General features: G+C 34.5%; 1 protein-coding gene across 37 annotated transcripts in view; it reads left to right on the plus strand.

Moving 5' to 3' along the window:
• Positions 1 to 20,108, plus strand: part of PTPRD (protein tyrosine phosphatase receptor type D) — a 2,053,994-nt gene that overhangs the window by 1,961,078 nt on the left and 72,808 nt on the right. For all 37 annotated transcript variants that reach the window (XM_081066962.1, XM_081066971.1, XM_081066973.1 and 34 more), the window contains one exon: positions 17,569 to 17,692. In XM_081066962.1, coding sequence (XP_080923088.1) covers positions 17,569 to 17,692 — 124 coding nt within the window. The remainder of the gene's footprint in view (positions 1 to 17,568; positions 17,693 to 20,108) is intronic.

Below are 20,108 nucleotides of genomic sequence, written 5' to 3' on the forward strand. Positions count from 1 at the left end.
ATGGTAGGGGTGTACAAACTCAACGCCTCCTTATATTTATTTCCATTGGCTTCAGTGTTCATTGTTGTTTTGTTTTAGCTCCAGCTTTTCTCTCTGTTAAACTGCACAGTACGTCACATGGCATATAACTTAAAAAGCTGGATTGAGGAGGCAGAAGTTGAGCATGACACTGGTAATTTCACTGGGTGACCTTTATAAACTCTGTCTCTAATCTTGGAATTCTGTGTCTCAGTATTATAAAACATGATTAAAAGTAGATGTTATAAAGGTGGGATTCTTTCTGATACTAGGTCTCCCATTGGTTTTCTCACTGTGGTGATGGCTCTACCCCCACCCTGAAGGCTTAGATTGGATCGCTTCAATGGGTGTTCTTCAACTCAGGAGTGCAGATGCAGCTGAAGTGATTGAGAAACCATAATTAGCATAGTTAATGAACAGTGAAATGCCGCCTCCCTTTGTATTAAGATCAGTTAAGGTGCTGTATTAGCAAAGGTAGGAGAACTTGGTCTCCTTTTCTACCACAGTAATTAATTGACCTTCTTGTCATCAATTGAGACACTAGGAGAATACAAATTTTCAGTCTAAGCATCAGAGTCGGTAGGTGTTGCTGTGCAACTGGGCATTGATTTCCTTTTTCTTTCCTATTCTACTCCTTCCATATTGATCCTTCCTGTCACAGCTCAGGGATTCTCCCATTATCTTAAAAATTAATAGAAACTTTCCCAAAGTTTCAGAGGTTTGAATCAGTGTCATAAAGTTTCCACTACGGAGTTATATTTGAGGATTCCTAAAATTTTCTAATCTAGTCCACCCATGTTGTTTTACTGAACAGAAGACATTTTCAGGGAGCTTAAGGGGTGTGGCTAAAGCCACTCAGCCACTTTCACATCTAAAGTTATGAAACAGCTGATGTTTTCTAGGTAAGCTCTCTACGTTAAAACAAGTAATGAATAAAGGGAGATGTTTTCTGAAGATAAAACTGTAGCAGTACATCTTAAAGTCAAAGTAACAGGAAACATCACAGAAGTTTTGCTTTCTATATGAGAACCCAAATTACAAACAGTACCAGAAATTTAGGTAGTTATCAAGAATTGCCATGAGAGGTGATTTTTTTATTTATTGAAAAAAACAAAATGGTTTATGGCAAAACATTTTACATGACATATTTTATGTATTTTTCTTTATCATTTCATTATTGAGCTATAAAACAAGTTATTATACAATTTATTATTTTGAAGGGTACAAATCAGTGGATATACTTTACATTTGAATATCAAATGGGTATATTATTGGATCTCTCAGGGAGAGATCCAATAAGGAGAGATCCAAACTCAAGGAGACCATTAAGCTTTTTTCTTCCCTACATTTTAGTGGAGATTTATATTTCTTTTGTTTGCATTGCTTTTAAATGTGATGGAGATAGCGACGAATGGCGTGGCAGAGTTGTTAGACAATGCTTAGTGTCAGCATCTGGAGGAAGCATGATTGTAGAGGGCCAATATTAGGGGACAGATGCCCGTCGCTGTGCACATGGCAGATTTGATTACTCTTTGTTGTGGCTGAATCCATGATATCTCATGGCACTGCAGTTTTCATCGTTTTACTTGTGTATCTTCCACTAGAATTGAAGCTTCTTCAGGTAGGGGAAAGGATCCTGTTAAATGGGCCATCCCTGTGAACAGTGTGGTCAATATTTCTAGATTTATATATAGGAATAAGTTTTAAAAATGAAACAGGAGCCTTTTTACTCTTTGTATCTCCCACGTCACAAGCATAGTCGTATGATATCAAGATGGACATCATTTATCCAGTCATGAACAAAGGTGGTTCAGTGGGTTATAGTATTACTGCAGCAGAGGGCCTGTGGGGACAGAAGAGCAGCAACTTCATGGGCAATGCTCTTCTATCTATGTGGATAATCCACCTTTGGCTTTCCCTGGCAGACCTCCCTTGGACAATGTATTATTAGGACCGTGGGGGAGATCAACCTCTCTGACGGTGACTGTGACCCAGAGAGGGAAGACATTCAGTCCCCTGCCTGAAATAAAGCAGCATAAGAACACTGGTTACAGAACTCCTTTTTTCTACTCTCCCAGTGTCTGTAAAGAAAAATGATCTGAACTATTCATGTTCCAAGGCCAACTCTGGGGGGAAAAAATCATCTTTCCTCAAAGCTAAAAATCTGCCAGCAAGTTTCACAAAGACTAGTAGTTTCAGTATTTATCTCTCTGCAGTTTTATCATTAAAATATTTGCATGAAAAGAATGTCTTTGTTTCCTTAAGACTTCATTGGCTCTTACTACTCATTTGCTCTTGAAAAGGGATATAATCTTTTTGTTTTTGATCTATAATCATTCCCACAGCAACCGATTGTGATGCCACAGACCAAGGATTATAATTTTCGTTAGAGAATAAACAAATGAATTCTGTGTAACAAAGCTCCTCATGTGTTCCAAATATCCCTAAGAACAATGGAAGACCAATTCTAAAAATATTGGCTGCCTCTAAAAATATGTCCAAGAACATGAATGCCTGCATCTTTAGAGGTCTTTTTTTTTTTCCTTTTCCGCTTTATAGTCAGTTCATTTCATACAACAGACATTTACCAAGTTCTTACTATGTGCCAGGTACTTTGCTAGACTCAGGGGGTACAAAGATGAATAATACATAATCCTTGCCCTTGAATTCTGAGTCTAAAGATTCCTTCAGAGTTGTAGCTAAACTTTAGGCCAAAACTGCAATAAGTGAATTTTGTCGGGATTCTGATATCATACAGCTATGAGTTTTATTCCAACGTAATACGACTTGGAGTTTTTTCTATATTAGAAATTATATTGTATTATATTAGTGGATTATATTAATATAGTGGATCTATATTATATTAGATCCACTATATGAAGGGTGATAGGATGTTTTATTTTGTTTTGTTTTCTTACATTCAATAAATTTGGGCATTTGGGACTCCAATTAGAGTGCTAGCAGCTATCTGAAATCTGTTCTTCGAAGTATGTATTTGCTAATTTCTTGGGCAGAAAAACAAATGCTTCAGACTCTTAGGTTTTGGGACCCCTTTTAGAGAAAACTCGTATTTCTCTTCTCATAATCTGTTACTTGAATATATGTTAAGCAAGATTCTGGAGCAGCATTTGTTCTTTTTTATGTTTTCGTGGCAGAACTTAACGTTTCTCTAAGGTTTGGGAACAGTTATCAAACATAGAATTTTGTGTTGTAATATCAACCAAAATTGCCCTAAGTAGATGAAATATTTACCTCCAGAAAGAAATAAGGAGTTGATAGAGTATAATATAGATCTCTTTCTTTTCTCCACTTATAAATCATTGGCTGAAGTAACCTACCTGTATTTTATATCTCTAGTGGTAAAAAAGGGTCCATTTAATAGAATATGTTCCTTATGTTTGTTACTTTACAAATATTGCTATTTATAAGACTGTTTAGCCTCTTTGTGTTTTGTTTACTATCTTGTTAAATTATCAATGCATACCCTCAAATTGGAGTAAATAAGACTTAACGCTGTGTAATAAAGAACAGAGTCTACATTTATTATTTTTCTTAATAAACAAGGAGTATTTTAAATGAACTCAAATATAGTGATTTTCCTTTTCCAGCATAAAATTCTACTTACTTTTATTGAATGGTTTGATTGATAATACTTTCAATTTTGAAAAAGAGAGACAATTTCATAGTAACATTACTTGTAAATAGATCTACTTTGATCCCTTAGGAAGGATATGTCAGTTCAACTTTTTCCACACTGAATCTGAGAAGGGATATTTTTATTCCTTTAACATACTCTACGTCTTGTTGAATTTGTGCAATTTTAGTGAACTATTGCTTAACCAATGGGTATTTACAGTTGTCTTGATAATCAACATAGATTGTTGTAAAATCAGTGAATTTACATCTATGAGCATCGATGGGGAAGATATTCTGAAGAATGCGTCACCCTGTTGCCTTCAGGTTCAAAATATTTGTACACATTTTAAGACTCACCATTATAAACCTGGAGGTGAAAGTGTAATTACAAAAAAAGGTAGTTCCCAACTTCCACACACAACGCAACAATTGAGACAGCAATCTGATGTTATTAAAATTGTATCAATATTGTTACTTGTGCCTGGACTGGGCTACCCATTTTATAGACTACAAAGATATATGGCACATTGTATTTTGTTCAGGAATTTACAATAGAGTTGGGGAATAAAAGAATATCAAAGGAAAAGATGTTATAAAAATGAATTTAAACAACTTTAAAACAGGAAATGCTACAAAGCTGAACATAAGTAATTGTCAAATAGATGGTCCATGCAGTAATGTATGGTGGTAGGTGCATGGGAAAGTGTGTGACATAGCTTTGTAAACAGGAGCAGATTGGGACAGTGGGATTTGAGCTGAACTGTGAAAGAAAAGTAGGATTTAGAAAAACAAAGGATAAGAAAGTGTTCTCCAGACAAGAGGTATTCCAATGTGAAGAGTCAGAATCGAGAACTTCTAACATGGACAGAGAAAAACAGAGCCAAATGCTGGCATTTAGGATTATTCACTAGGACGGATTAAAACCTATTCGACATATATATCGAGCTGGTGTGCAGACTGAGGAATACAACATGGCAATTCCTAATGTAAAGAACTTTAATTCAATACAGGAAACGAGACTATAAAATAATGTGACACAAATAGAGGATCAGTGCTATAGGGAGGCATAAACTAATCACCCCAAAATTCCATAGCTATTTCAAAGAGAACTCCACTGAATCTTTCAAGTTTCAATGTTCGCAATGTGTTTGGATTTCAGTTACTGTTTGTACTTTTGTCCTCATACACATAATATGACAATTGTGAGCTTTCTGCTGTATTCTGTTTAATTTCTACTGCATACTCAGTATAAATGCACCTCTTTCACTGGCAACCTACATTTGAGGCATGTAGCTGTCTCTCTCACAATAGTGAACAGACTACTTGAGAGGAGGATGGTAATATAGGATGACAACTGCCGTATTTTTGTGTGTGTTCGGATTCAGTATATTATGGTTATGTGGCAGAGCAATGCAGTTCTTTGTTAATGACAGATTTGTTGAAGACAAGCTTTCAGGATTGTACTAGAAATCCCATTAAAGTGCCATCCATTAAACTATTAGAACAGTCATTAAAACTGTGCAGACTTGTTATTCATGAGTTATCGGTCTCTCACCATTCTCAGTAGTTTTTGCCAATACTGCTCTACCCTTTGTTCCATTGTAGCTATTCAGGTCTAAGGAATGCAGGTGTATCAGCTTTCTCTCTTTGCCTTCACATTTTGTGCATGGGGGACGGGGGTCGGCTTTGAGAGGGAGAGGGAGAGAGAAAGAGAAGGGGGTGTGGATGGGAGGGTAGAGATGAGAGAGATTGAAATCCTGTGTCTTTGTTTCTAATTATATAGGGTAAAGATTATACTCAAGATCTCACTCTTTTTAATTTGATAAGAATCTTGTTCAAATTTGATACTATAGAAACCTATAGTAAGTGTTTCATCTTCAAAAACATTTGGAAGTGAAAAGTACTGAGATGAATTTATCATTAAACCACACCGACAGAGACATCTGGTATTTAATTTGTTTCCCTTACTGTCCGTAGTTTTGAAATAAAGAATTTGACTTTATGGTAGTAAATTTGAAGTTATAATGTATATACACATATGTTCATTAGAGTGTAGTTAAGAGCTCAGACTTCAAAGTCAGAAAACTCTGGATTCATATTTCAGCTTCACTACTTTGTGGACTACCAGGATAACTTAGGAAAGTGTCTTCACTCCTCTAAGCCTCAATTCCTTTATTTGGAATATGGAGATAACTGTCTCTACCTAAATTTGTTTTAAGAATTATATTGAGGTTGAATGCATAGTAATGATGTACTAATCATTATCATCATTATCATGAAAATCCTAAGTAATTTAACCTGATTACTTCTCAATACTATTTTTTGTTGAGGTTAGAGAAAGAAAAATCTATTATCTATCTGTCGTCTATCTATTTATCTATCTATCTATCTATCTATATATATATTTACATTTATAATGCATTTGTATATGTATTATACATGTATATAGATGCATGGTGTGTCTGTGTGTGTAGATATTTTACCAATAGTACTGTTTTATGACCTTTTTCTTTTACTTAAAAATGAAAGTGGACATCTTTATGTCAGTAGATACATAGTAGTTTCAATAGCTTCATTTTTTTTTTTCATTCTAGAAATCATTTAACCAGTCTTATATTATAATATATTAAGGCTGTTTTCTACTTTTTTCCAAGTGTTATAAATGATTCTGTAATGACTGTCCTAGACATTTGTCCAGGAAAAAGACATGGTGAAAACTTGTAAGGCTTTTAGGGAGAGTTTATGCATGACAGTATGTCCGAAGTCTGACTCTAGGAGATGGTGGATCAGTGATCAGCTTAGTTTGATGAAGGTGCATAGTGGGGTGAATGTGAATCAGATGTAGAAGGCAAAGTGACTCCAAGCCAGGCCTCCAGACCATGAAAGTATCTTGATAAGGTCACTTTATTCCAGAGCCTGATCCTTAGTTTTAAAGGAGCAGGATAAACTTGCGAGGTAACTGTGTTCTGAGGAGCTCTCTTTCACTAGTTGTATGATCTTAAGGGCCATTTCATCAAGCTGTGATGACTGGATGCCACCATCTTTCTGAGAGGACTAGATAATCATGGTAATTGTCCTCTCTGAACCTCTATTCCCTATTTGTGTTTGACTTACTTTCTCTTCTCCTTCCTTTAGACATATCATTGTAGGTAGATTTTTTAAAGAATTGTTAATATATGCTCTAATCTTTTAGAACATATTACGTTTGAAGACGAATGATGGTTTAATTGTGTAATAGGCAACAGAATCAATCTGTGGTCCCATTTCCAGAGCAACTAAAAAATAAATGATAGCATAATTATACCTAATTTTTCAATAATAGCTTTTAAATACTATAAAACATGTTATACACAAAATATTAAAAATCATTTCTGTAGAGTGATGAATGAATAAAATCAGTTCTTTAACATTGTTCTTGTCCTTCGCAATTGAACACACCTCACTGGCTTATGCACCACCACGTTCCTCCCATTCTCCACCCTGCTCCAGAAGAAGGAATAAAGTTACGATCTGAATAGGCTAAATTGCTGGTTTAATAGAGAGCAGGGTAAATGTGTGTTAAGAATCACATGTTCTGTTCTCGTCAGCTTAGTTTGATGTTTTTTCTCTCTTCTGTGCAACTCCATAGAAAAGTGAACAAGGGTGAATCACTGGGTGAGGCCAGCCACCTTCTCTCATTCTGGCTTCAACATCCCACTCTCACATCCTCAGAGTAGATAAATAGAGTCAAGCGCTGTTCTGCAGAAATTGCTTTCTTTACTTTTTCCCACCTATCTGTTCACGTGATAGAGCGTGTAAGTGAACACAGTATTTAGCAGAACCTGCCACCTCTCTGTCTCTCTCTTTCCTCCTATATTTACTCACCAGGCTGTGATGGTTGTGACACTGTATCATGAAGCTCTCAAAGATCCGAAGATACAGAAATGGATATGAGGAAGTTAGAGCCTGCTCTAAGCTTTTTTTATTGTCCAAACTGGGACATTTTGAGAGTGAAAGATGGTCCTATTAATAATTAAACTGGGACAGCAGATGTAAACTGGGATATAAGGCCGCCGTTACTCAAACCCAGCCTGTAGCAGAACTTGATTCTGGGCTTTTTATCTTTCTGTGTGATCAGGGCCCTTCCACTCTTCTCACAACTCCCCACGTGGTGGACTTGAGTCCTCTGAGCACAATTGTTGAACCAGAAAATGAAGGCAAAACCACCACTGCATTAAAGTGGTCAATTCATTTGGTAATGTGGCTTATATAGAATCATCACCTGGCAAACAGCCACTAAGCAGTGTTTCAGAATAGTGAGTGGGATGTACAAAAGTTGGACATCATGGTATGAAAGTCTGTCACAGGTGTTCACTGAGATTGAATTTCACGTGTGCCAATTTCAAGGATTTCTCTTTCCATGAATCAGGTTACAACCAAGTGTGTGCCTAGGAGCCATTGTGTTTATTTAACATGATTTCATATATCTCTGGTCTATTCCAGTATATGTTTCCTTTGCAGTCATATCTTCAGAGGGGAAAATCATTAAACTAGTTCTAACATTCTGAGGTAGAAGTCATCATTGCCACATATCCTGCCTGTAATGTGTTTCAGTCATTCATTCTACAAATACATTTTAAAATCAACTATATCCTAAGCTCTGAATATACAACATCAGATAAATTACAATCCCTGTAGTGATATTCTCGGGCGATTCCAATTTTTTCCGAAGGGCTCATATATAAAATCATCAATGTGCTGACATGTTTCTAATATATTTTACCTGGAATAATCTTTAACTTTACATTATAAAAGCACTATACAATTCAAACAGAACAATTTAATCTTTGACGTTAATCTTTTAGCTTAGAAAGAAATTAAACTCTGAAATTCGAGATTGTGTTTGTTCTAGCCTTCCTTTGCTTGTCATATGAAAGAAAGAAGAAAGCATACGTGACACTTTAAATTGTAAATACTTTCTAACATACTTGAGCACTATGGGTATAAGTAGTAATAATCTGCCTGTGTGTCTTCTTTAATTAGAAGCCTATATTCACTGTGGTGTACTGCTCCCTTTCCTGTAAGGAATGATGATATTAACAGCAAGGGGTTCTTGGTATGTATATATATATATATATATATATATATATATATATATATATATATATATATATATATATATATATATTGTGCCACAAAGGCACAAATAGAAACTCATGTGTTTCAACTAGATAGTTGTACCAAATACATTTCCGGATGGGATGAGGTGGGAGAGTTTTTAAAGTGATCATTTAGGATTTTCTGTATTTGATCGCAGACTTGGAGGAGTCATGTTTTCTCATTTCATTTCAGATGTAGGATTTTAATTTTTCTGAATCAGGAAAGAGATATGGAAGGCATTGACTGAACATTAACAAAAATGTGTTCATACATATTTCAATTTAAATGTTCAGATGTTTTTCCTCTCATATCTGAAAATAAATATGGGAGAAGAAACAAAGATTTAACAAAAATTTTTTATTAAATGACAAGGCAATACTTAAAGGCTAAAATATACCTGTCTACAAGATGCAAAGTAAAATAGGGAAAAAAATAGTGTGCTTTCAAATTAGGTTATAAGTTTCTACATTTGATAAAGAAAAATTAACGTTATCACTTAAAACTCAAATAATATCAAACTTTCAAAAACCAAGCTGATACTTTAACTTCCCTATTTTCCTTATAGTGTTGTTTACAGAATGCTATTATAATATTGGTCACACAACAATTATAAAACCAAGCTATTCATTTATTGATTTTTCTTTTGACTCTACTTTTGCACTCGATTTCTGAATAGTCAGGTCTCTAGTATCAAATGAAATGGCAATACTGAGAAGTGTACGTGGTTACTTGTGTTCTTTTTGTTGTTGTTGTCATCTTTGCCAATTTGGAATCTGATGGACATATTACATAGCATATAGGACAGCAGAAATAGATTTTACCTTTATTTTTATATATTTTGCCTAAATTAACTGGATAATTGCCTCAATTTTATGTTCAATGTCAAAGAAGATACACTTCGTATCACGGATAAAGCAGATGTTCCTTAGCTGCTAAATTTGTCTTAAATCAGGAAATTCTTACACAAGCCAATGAGTAGAGGCAGGAGAAAGTAAAGAAATCTACCATTCTTTTAGTGATAATGCTGCCTCAGGTGTTTTATGCATATTATTTCTCGTAATACTTCTGGTTCTGTACAGAAGTGTCAACATTTCCAAAGAGTGATGAGGAATTCATTCACTCATCTTGTTAATTCAGTGCCAAAAACTAGTGCCCTGTTATTCATGGAAAAGAAAGGATGCTATTGTGTATTATTCAGTTAAATGCTGCACACCAATTACATTTAATAGATACCTTTATTTGTTACCTATACATGATTCTTTTTATAAACATTGCAATTACTTTCTACCAATTTAGTCAACTTTATCTCTTTGGTCAGAATAGTTTCATAAAATTTTACTTTTTTTTTTGTTTTGTTTTTGCCCCAAACTGTGTGGAAAAATTTTAATTCCTTTTGCTTTTCCAAATAACATCAGAAATCCTTGTCTGTGAATTATATTTGTAAAATGATTTTCCACAAAACTCTAGTCTTTAAGAACATCAACTTCTAACCCTATCAGTGGCACCCAGGAAAATGTTGGAGAATATTAAGAGGATAATAAAATATCTGGACATTTAAATTTTTACATCTTAAAGTTTTATCTTCTTTTTCATGCTCTTATTTGAGAGTCTCTCAAAAATAATCTTTTCCACAGTCACACATATAAAGCAGTAAAATAGCTATTCTGCATTCTGGAGATCAGGTAGCATTGTCCTACTGGGCTGAAAATAATCCACTGTTTGTTGTTGTTATTGTTTTTTGTGATTTTTAATCCATGGTAAATTGAGTTAAGTTAAATGTACTTCTAGGAGTAAATGATATCCTCAGAGAAATAATCTAATTCATCTTTAGTGTCAAGATATAATTTAGAAGATAATGTTTATCAGAGGGTTTCCAGAAATATTTACTCACCTCATATCACTAAATGCTTTACTATGAGTATAGTTTCTCCTTTTTACTTCTCTACTTATCAATTCTAATAACGTAAGTAAATCAATTGTTACTTCAGGTAATTTTCTGTAAGCATTTATTACATAATAGTTTACAATCAGAAATCAAAATTATACCATTAGACAACATGTAAAGTTGATGCAATTTTATCATTTATCTGAAGAAAAAAATTTTAACCATACACAAAAATATCTGAAACAATTTTTGATGCCTTTGATGAGTGCGGTACACTTGTAAATTGTACATCTTTCTATTATTAAAGATAGAGGACTGTGACATCCATTCATTAGTTAATACTGAGAGTCTTGAAAAGTCACTATTTCAATCCTTCAGATGCAAGTGGTGGCCTAGGTCAGACATGTTTTTATCAGGAAAGACTTAGGAATTTTTGATGATGGATTGGATAAAGAGAGATAAGAGAAAATAAAGGCACAGACTTGACACTCAGATGACATTGATAGTCAAAAAGAAACAGAGCAAACAGACCCAAGTTACGTGACCTGCCAAAGCTAACCAGGAGCAAAGAGAAAGCCAGCACCCTGGGCTCTGACTGCCAGCCTTCACTCATCACCGTACTTTCCACCCACCCCATCCTCACATTCCAGTTTTTAAAGCATCATCAAATTCAACTGAAGTCATGCTCTTCTCTTTGAAGAAAGTACTCATTATGCCAATTGCAGGCCTTTGATAATTATGCAAAAATATAGCCCTTCCCAACTATGCAAACGTAGGTCTTTTTCAAATGGATACATATTAATTTACCATTTCCAAACTGGGAGAGAGAATATGAACAAAAGAGAATGAATAAAGTCTACATTGCAGAAATACACAGTCAATGGCAGATTGTTCTTCTAAACCTCAGAAAAGACTTGAGAATATCTGGGGGAAACCACTTTAACGACAAAATGAGCCTACTGATGGGGAATTACATGGAAAGACAGTATTTCTCTGGAGAGTAGGTCATTGACAGTTCAATTTCCTGTAAAAAGGATGGTTAGTCTGACCCATAGTTTGGCTAGTCAAGTAGATGGTCTATTTTATCTGTATAATTAAATTTCTGTCAGTTGTTTTAAAACACACACAAAAACACAGGATGTATCTTTTTGTGTGTGGTTTCTCTTTGATGAATTTCTAAAGGGAATATTTTGAGGTTTTTATCTTGGTGGGGCAAGGGGAAGTGGACTACAAAACAACTGGTATTGTGTGATGTTTTGCACATGTGCATTATATTTTTTTCTTCTGCATAGAGAAGTTGAAATTTTGCAGAACCATATTTAAGGGACTTTGCTTTAGGATGATGACTTCAACATTATCAAAAAGGTCACAGTCATATCAGGGTATAATTTTACTCAATGAATATAAGCCAATGTACAAATTTTTGAACATTCTCTTGTTTTCAGTTCATCAAGATTTTTGTTCTCAGACTTCCTTATGTTGTGTTTTGAGAGAACAATTGAAAGGCATGTGTGAGAAACAAGGAATCTTGTCCAAATTGGTCAGAGAGGAAGCATAGCATGGCAGTTAGGCTCTCAGACTTGGAGTACACACTGCCTGGTCTCCTCAAACCTGGCTTCTCCACTTATGAGCTTTTTGACCCCGAGAGAGTTATTTAACTTCCCTGCCCCTCACTCTCCTCCTCTACAGAATTGTGATAATAATGGTAACTACTGTTAGGGCTTTCGTAAGATAAAATAAGTCAATACATGTGAAGCACAAAGAAAACACAGTAAATGTTACATAAGTGTTAGTTATTACAACTGTTGGATATAAATACTTATATGTTAATTCTGGCTTTTTATCAAGAATACAATGCAAGATTACAAATCCGTCAGTTATATGTAGCTTTTCCCCCCACTGATTTATTTGAAGACAAAGTTCTAGTTGATTTAAAAAAAAAAAAAGAATTAGAACTTTCAGACTATCAAGTATAAAGACTACATAAGTACAAAGTAGTTCATATTAGCAAGTGTCTGCTTGAAGTTTTCCCTTTCTTCAAGTCACAGGGGAATTTTCTTTCTATTTGGACATTTTTTTTTCCTCTGTAAAGGAAAGCTATTGCTATTAAGCTGAAGATATACTGTTAACATTAGGATAATTCAGTCAACAGCTATGGTGAGAGGGGAGGGTGTGTGTGTCAAGTGCCAAGTGGCCAACTGTACAAATAAGGAAGCAATGTAAAATGGTTTGGCATCTTGGTAAAGTTTTAGATGCTACATAAAGTCCACCCAGTACCTCGTTGATTGGGTAGAAAACGTGATGATTAATAGCATTCTTGTTTATGAATTCTGTGACAATCTAATATATAAATTTTATATAGTTTTTTAAAAGAAAGGTTTCTAATCAAGTTTTGGTTGAATAAATCTAGCTTTCTCCATTTCCAACTTACAAAATTCCCCTCAGGGGAGACTAAAGAAGAACTGGCCAAGATTCCTGCTCAGGAGAGTAGAATTTTGGATTACGTGCTGGGAAGGAGGGAATATCCTACTGAAAGTTGTTTGGATAAATGGAGCCAGAAGGATGAGTAGAGATATCTGAGAATCAAGCTCAGAAAAACCAAATACCAATAGCAGGGAGGAGTTGCATCCATTAGGAGCAAGGATGCTTATTTCAAAATTTTTGAATAATTTTGGAGGTGACCTCAGCTTAACTTTATAATTGGAAAACACATCATTATGATGGGCTGGCCAAAAAATACAACGTTGAAGTGGAAATTAACTGTATAAATCAAGACCTGTGTTTCTCTTTCTCCATGTTGGTTATTTCATTCTTCCTTAAGAGAATCTCAGCGAGAGAAACCAGAAAACAAAGACACAGAGCAACTATGTCATCATCAGCACTAAGAAAAGCCTAGAAAATGAGTTTTAAGAATTAGGGTCCTATTCATCCATGATAGCTTTGCCTCATTAACATGGATAATTGAAATTTGATTTACCTCAACCATTTTTATTATTTTTCTAAATATAAAAGATTTTCTTATTCCTTACCTACTAGTAGTTATTCTTCTTTACTGGATTTATGGCTCTCAGCATTCTGACAAGCTCCAAAATAATGACCTATGCTGTGTATTGTTAAATGTTCAGTCAGATAGATAGATACAGATGGATGAGTATGTGTTGTGCAAAGACAAGTCAGCATTATTTAATCAATGTTTGTTTGATCCGTGTAAAACGAGTATAAATGTGAGCTGCTTCCCATCTGTTTTCTCATCCATGTGAAGCCATCCTCATTTTTAAAACTTGATTTCTTATATAATTGCCCCGGAATGACACAGGATGATCAGTTGGGAAGAAATATCATTTGGAGTGGTGAGATAAAGGATAGTTATGTTTAGGTGTATTTCATATGTTAGGCTCCTTCGTTTTGCAGTGGTCTTTTGGATAGTTAAGTAATATCATGGCTTAGTCATTTCCAACTATTAATCATTAGCTGGGCTTTGAAATCATACAAACCTGGGTTTCAGGGCAAATGTATGATTCTAGAGGTGTGAGAAAATTACTTAACCACAAAATAGCACAGTGCCTGTCTCAGAGAAGTCCTTCAGTGAGATGTATTGAATTAATCTTTCTTTTACTTCAATTTCCTTGTCTATAAAATAGAGAAAACAACAATAGCTACTCATAACATTGTGAAAATTAAAGTTTACTTTATGTGAAGCATGATGACCTGGCAGCTATTATTATAATTAACCTGTTACTTATAGGTCTTCTTTTCTTGGGTCATATTTTAAGCATAAACATATGTGACATTCAACTCATGTTTCCATTGCCAGATTTTAAACCTGTTAATCTAAAATGAAAAAGCCAAAATGAGAGGCAACAAACATTTATTAGGGATCAAAGAATTGCAATTCAGGAACATAGATACAGTCAGAAACTCACACAGTGTCCCAATTATAGGGTGAAGGCAATGTGTTTTTATGAAAAAAGGAAAAGAATAATTACATAAAAAGAAGAAAGAATTCCTATAGGGTGCTAACAAGCTGAGTTACTCTTGAATATACGTGGTTCGTTACTGATTCTGTCTTCAGTGTCCATCGTCATCAGTGCCTGTAAATGGGGTGTCCACTTTCCTGATGACTTTACAAACTGGTTTGTAAAACAATTGTGGTTCGGTCGAGTCCAAAGGTTTGGAAAACAGGACATACAAGGTAGTCCCTCTGGAATGCCTGTTCTGGCTCTATTCTAAAACGGTTCCACTCGTGTCAACTTTCACAAACTCTTCGATATAGGTTTCAAATCATGGAGATGGCTGAGAATATGTGTCACGAGTGGAAATGGATATGAGTTAACAGTGTCTTTGAGTTGATAGATGCAATTCCATTAGTCTAATTAAGTTGATGTCATTTTACACATCTGCGAGTAACAAGGCCATCAGAGGGAGTAAATCTTCCACCAAAGGACTGTGCCTCAGTAAGCTTAGGAGTTTCTTAGGATGTTTTAGAGAATGATGTCTAAAAAGCTTATGTACTAAGTAATGTTCATCAGTGAAAAGTGGAATATCAGTGGTAGTTGTAATTTCAGGGTCACATACTTAATTATTAAGCCATATGATGGCAAGTATTAAAGTTTTAGTACATTGTACATTACAGTTTCTGTAATCTGTTGTCTAGCTTCCATGTTATATGGAGGAATTACTCCATGATTTTTTATGACATTTTTTCACCAAAATTTATTTATCAATTTTATTCATTAACAAAAGAAATTTGTTGAACCATTTATTGAACCATCTTTGTAGATGCAAAAATAACTAAAAATGTATATGTAAGACTGTGAGCATGAACTTCATAATTTAAGCTTGTAAGGTCACCCAGAGCTAGTGGAAGTTCTTAAACAGGGACCCAACCTGTAAAGGTTAGTAAAGACTACTTTGGTATGAAAAGGTAAGCCGGGAGGGGAGTGGTAGATGAGGGTAAAGGGGATCAAATATATGGTGATGGAAAGAGAACTGACTCTGTGTATTGATCATACAATGTGATATATAGATGATGTATTACAGAATTGTACACCTGAAATCTATGTAACTTTGCTAACAACTGTCACCCCAATTAACTTTCATTTAAAAAAAAATAATGTATTGGAGTGAGAGTTTAGAAGAGGAATTCCAATTAGACACCAGATGCTAAGCGACCGATTTAGGTTGTGGCAGTGGGACAGTAGATCCATCACTGACTTGAGAAATTTTTAAGGCGGGTCTTGGTCACTGAATGGAACTGTTTTTTTTGTGACAGTTCAAGGTTGACTTGAAGGCTTCCACCAGGCATTTGAATGTTTCAGCTCCGTTTAGCTCATGGGATACTTCGAGAGGAGTACAGTCTGCAGAGGAGATGATGAGCATCCTAAGAACTGACTAGAAAGACCCCTAATTACACTCTTCTTTAGACTCGAAGGCATGGATAATTATTTTGCTGAATACTCTTTAATGATTGACTAGTTATATATAGATTAGCATAGGCTAAGAAAGGAAAAAGGGTTTGTAATCCTTAATAAATTAAAGGCTGCAATCTATACTGCTGAGAGTTTTAGTGCTGTTGAAGGCTATTCATGACTGTGAAAAGGCTTGACTTTTTATACTGGTTAGTTTTATTATTATGCTGAACTCTATCCCTTTAACACAAAATGTATGCATCTTTAATATTGTAATAGCCATTTGATATGTTTTACTTTCAAGTTCTACAAATATACGTAAAGGAATGGAAAACACCCAGCATCCAAAATTATTGCTAAAAATATGTTAACATAGTGCCTTTAAAAAAAAAATCACCTGTATGTACACTTAATTTATCATTTATTATTTCTAAAAATTTGATTTTGATCATTTAAAATAATTTTATGTAATTACTGAACTTATATTTCCATATACCATGAAATTATCAGTGTTTAAAAAAAAGTCAGTATCTTATGATAAAATAAAAAAATACTTTTATTTCTATAACATTGCAGGAAATTAAAAAGCCCCCGAGAGTTTTATAATCAAAGGCTGGGTTCAGTTTCAAAACAATGGTTTTACTTTAATTATACAAAAAAATTATATATTATTTTATATCTCTAAAATATTTACTTTAGATTATTGAATAACTTTGAACTAAAGCATCAAAGGCATTAAAAATCAGAGAAAACAAGTTTAAAATAATAAAATGAAGCAACCTTTGTAAACATGATAACATATAATGATAAATGGAAAACATAATAACTAGAAAAGCAATTGGATCCTATCTGCATTGGGTTATAAATTAATATTCTGACTAAGATGATTATTACATTTAACTGATCTCACTTCTTTACTGTTATTCTTAAATGTTTGAATTATATAAATTACCTTGTGATATTGGTCATAGTGTGTTATGGAGACACAGACAAAATTTTAAGTTACCATCAATAGATGAAGAGAGAGTAGTAAAACCTGCCTCCAATGAAGCCAGAGAAAAACCAGTCAATTTAAGGAGTAAGATTAGGTCCAGACAGGAAAGAATAGGGGAGAGTAATCAAGATAAAATAATGTTCGTAGAGCTGGAAGGAATATTGAGCCAAGGTAGGTTGTAAACTATAGCAGCAGAGAAGGAAATAAAAAGTAAAAATAAATAAACCTGCCTTTCGAATATTAACAGAACATCTATATTGATTTTGTTTTCATTTGAATCAATGTTGGTGACTATCACTGTTTTTTACTATGATTAATCATTTCATGTTATTCTGGTTATATTCAGCTTCACAGCTAGGATCACCTTGACGAAGTGTGGCTTCAGAATTTTTTTTTTTTTAAATCATGTTTGTTACTTGTGATAAATGCCTATAATCTGATGTTATTCAGTATTGATGTTGTATGTGTGTGCTGTTTTTCTTTTAAAGTCAATTGACCCTGGCCAGCAGTTCACATGGGAACATTCAAACTTGGAAGTAAACAAACCAAAGAATAGATATGCAAATGTAATTGCATATGATCATTCCCGGGTTCTCCTATCAGCAATAGAAGGTAAGGAAATACCAGTGTCATTTATACCTTTATTTTCATGGGTTTAAGTATGTGCACGAAAATTTGATTTTATCTAGATGTTCAACCATCAATGTATATAGTTACTTAAGTTTTAGGCATTGCTTGTTCTCACTTTTCCTTTCTCATACAAGTATACCATATATGGCACACAATATCCCCACCATCATATAACAGTGCAGCATCCCTCATTACCTTCTTGCAACTATCTTAGATGAAAGACTTGATAGTATAGTTGATGGTTTATATAAGTCAACCAAGTTGTGGTTGCCCATTTACTGATAGATGCTGATGATTATAAACAAAAAGGTGATTGTTAGAAGATGCTTCTGAACTGTTATTTAAAAATGGGTGAGGGGCTTGTTTGTTAGTGACTAAATCTGGATAGCCACTAGGGGCAATCTAAAGGTTAGCAGTTGGTGATGTAGTGATTAATACAAATTAAGCACATTGGAAATATCTGTTACATATAATGTGTGGACTGTTTGGTAATCAATCTCACAGTTGTAGTAAGGAGTACATTCCAGAGGGAATGAATGCTTTGAAAAGATAAGGATTACTTCTCAAAAATACCTAGTTTCTCTTAAGGATTCAGGAAGAGAGTATTTTCCATTCGTCCCTTTCCAATACTGAATCTCTCTCAGGTGGTGTATTATAAACAATCAGGTGTTCATGTTCAACACTCAACCTTTTGTTAGTCTATTTGGCCATGGTAGCACCTTGGATTTCTGTCCTTAGAAAATAGTTTACAATGTCACTTAAAATCTGCCCCTCTGTCATTGCACCTAACCCTGTCCTCCAACTGTCACGTATCACCTACATCCTTACTGGCACCCAGAAGAGCGGTGTAGCCTTTTCATACTCAAAAGTTTACTGCTTACTGTCTTCCAGATGTTCTATAAAATATTAAATAATATGAGCTTCAGACCCAGTCTTTTTGAAAACCTTGCAGTTCAAACATTTTCACCTACAGTTGTTGCAGTATCTTTCCCTTTTTTCTCTTTCTGAAATCTTTGATGACCACCACTTTATCCCATAACTCTGATCATGTCCTACCTGCTTTCTTAGTGCCCAAAGTTAATTTGAAAGTGAGACTTTGTTTAAAAGCTTTCCCAGTAAGCACCAAAAGTAACCATTACATTTATTTTCCATTTCTGGGGAACAAGAACTATCAGCATTCGAGGAAGCCCTTACCTGTAGCCCCTTTCATCAAAATGGTGTTATGTGGCATGGATATATTTTGTACAATTTTCACAATCAATTTCACTTTTGATGTTGGAAAATGTTATAATCCTTTTTTGAGGCGATTAAAGAGTCTGTGGGTTCAAGAGTTAAACTTTTTCCATGTTGAAAAAAAAATTGATCGAGTTTATTGTAGTTTCACCAATACTAGTTCAAGTAGGGTAGTGTCAACTAGGTAATTGTTTCTTTCAAGTCCTGTTTAGAAATTGTAATTGGCATATGCAGGTGATTAGCAAATAGCGTTTACATTTTATCTCTATCGTGCCCATTTTAAAATGCAAAAATAAAATAGTAGCAATTTCTTGTCTCAAGTCTCTCAAATGATCTCAGTAGTAAATGAGAAACTGAACCAAATCACAGAGAAATCTTACTTTTCTTTCATTATTGAAGCGAGATAAATTACAGAAATAAAGTAAATGAATATAAATTGAGAATGCATTTGGCATGGTCTTGGCCACAGAACTTGTCAGTCTACCTTTGCTGGGTTGCAGCTTTTTGTTCACCCAGAATTAGGTCATTCACTACTACCCCTCTCTGTACTTTTGCCCACTTTGTCATTGTTTTCTTTAACCTGTTATTTTCTACCAACTTAACAGTAAACTATGTCCAAAAAACAAGGACTATTCCTCCTTGTACCTTTATTATGATAGTTGGAAACTATGTTTATTTCATTCCTACGCAATTTTTACAGTATAAAATCCAAAACACTTCAATAAGACTAAAACCTGCCTTTTTATAGCTCTGTGCCTGCAAATATACCCTAAATCTAGAGCTGACCTAGAAACCAAAACTTTAAATTTTAAGTGTTATGCAAAAGGTTAGAAGCATTTAATTGAAGTTTATGGGTTGTACAGAGAGCTTTAATCTAGAGTACAACCATGAACAGCATTTTATCTTAGACTAAGCCCTAGCTAGCAGATATTTAAGGGGGCAAACAATCATCCTATGTCTTAAGCACAAAGAGAAAATGCTAGCAACTGGAACCACAAAAACACTAACTGAGACTTCTCCTATAAGGGGTGCTTGGATAACACAGAGCCAGAATTTTCAAGTGTAGTAACATATTAAGTGACTCCATGCACAATTTATAAAATTTAATGTGCTTGTTTTGAGTTCCTGTGGCAATAACTTAAAAGACTTTGGTTGAGGGTTTTAG

The sequence above is a fragment of the Rhinolophus hipposideros genome (assembly GCF_964194185.1).
Source record: "Rhinolophus hipposideros genome assembly, chromosome: 11".
NCBI classification, from domain to species: Eukaryota; Metazoa; Chordata; class Mammalia; order Chiroptera; family Rhinolophidae; genus Rhinolophus; species Rhinolophus hipposideros.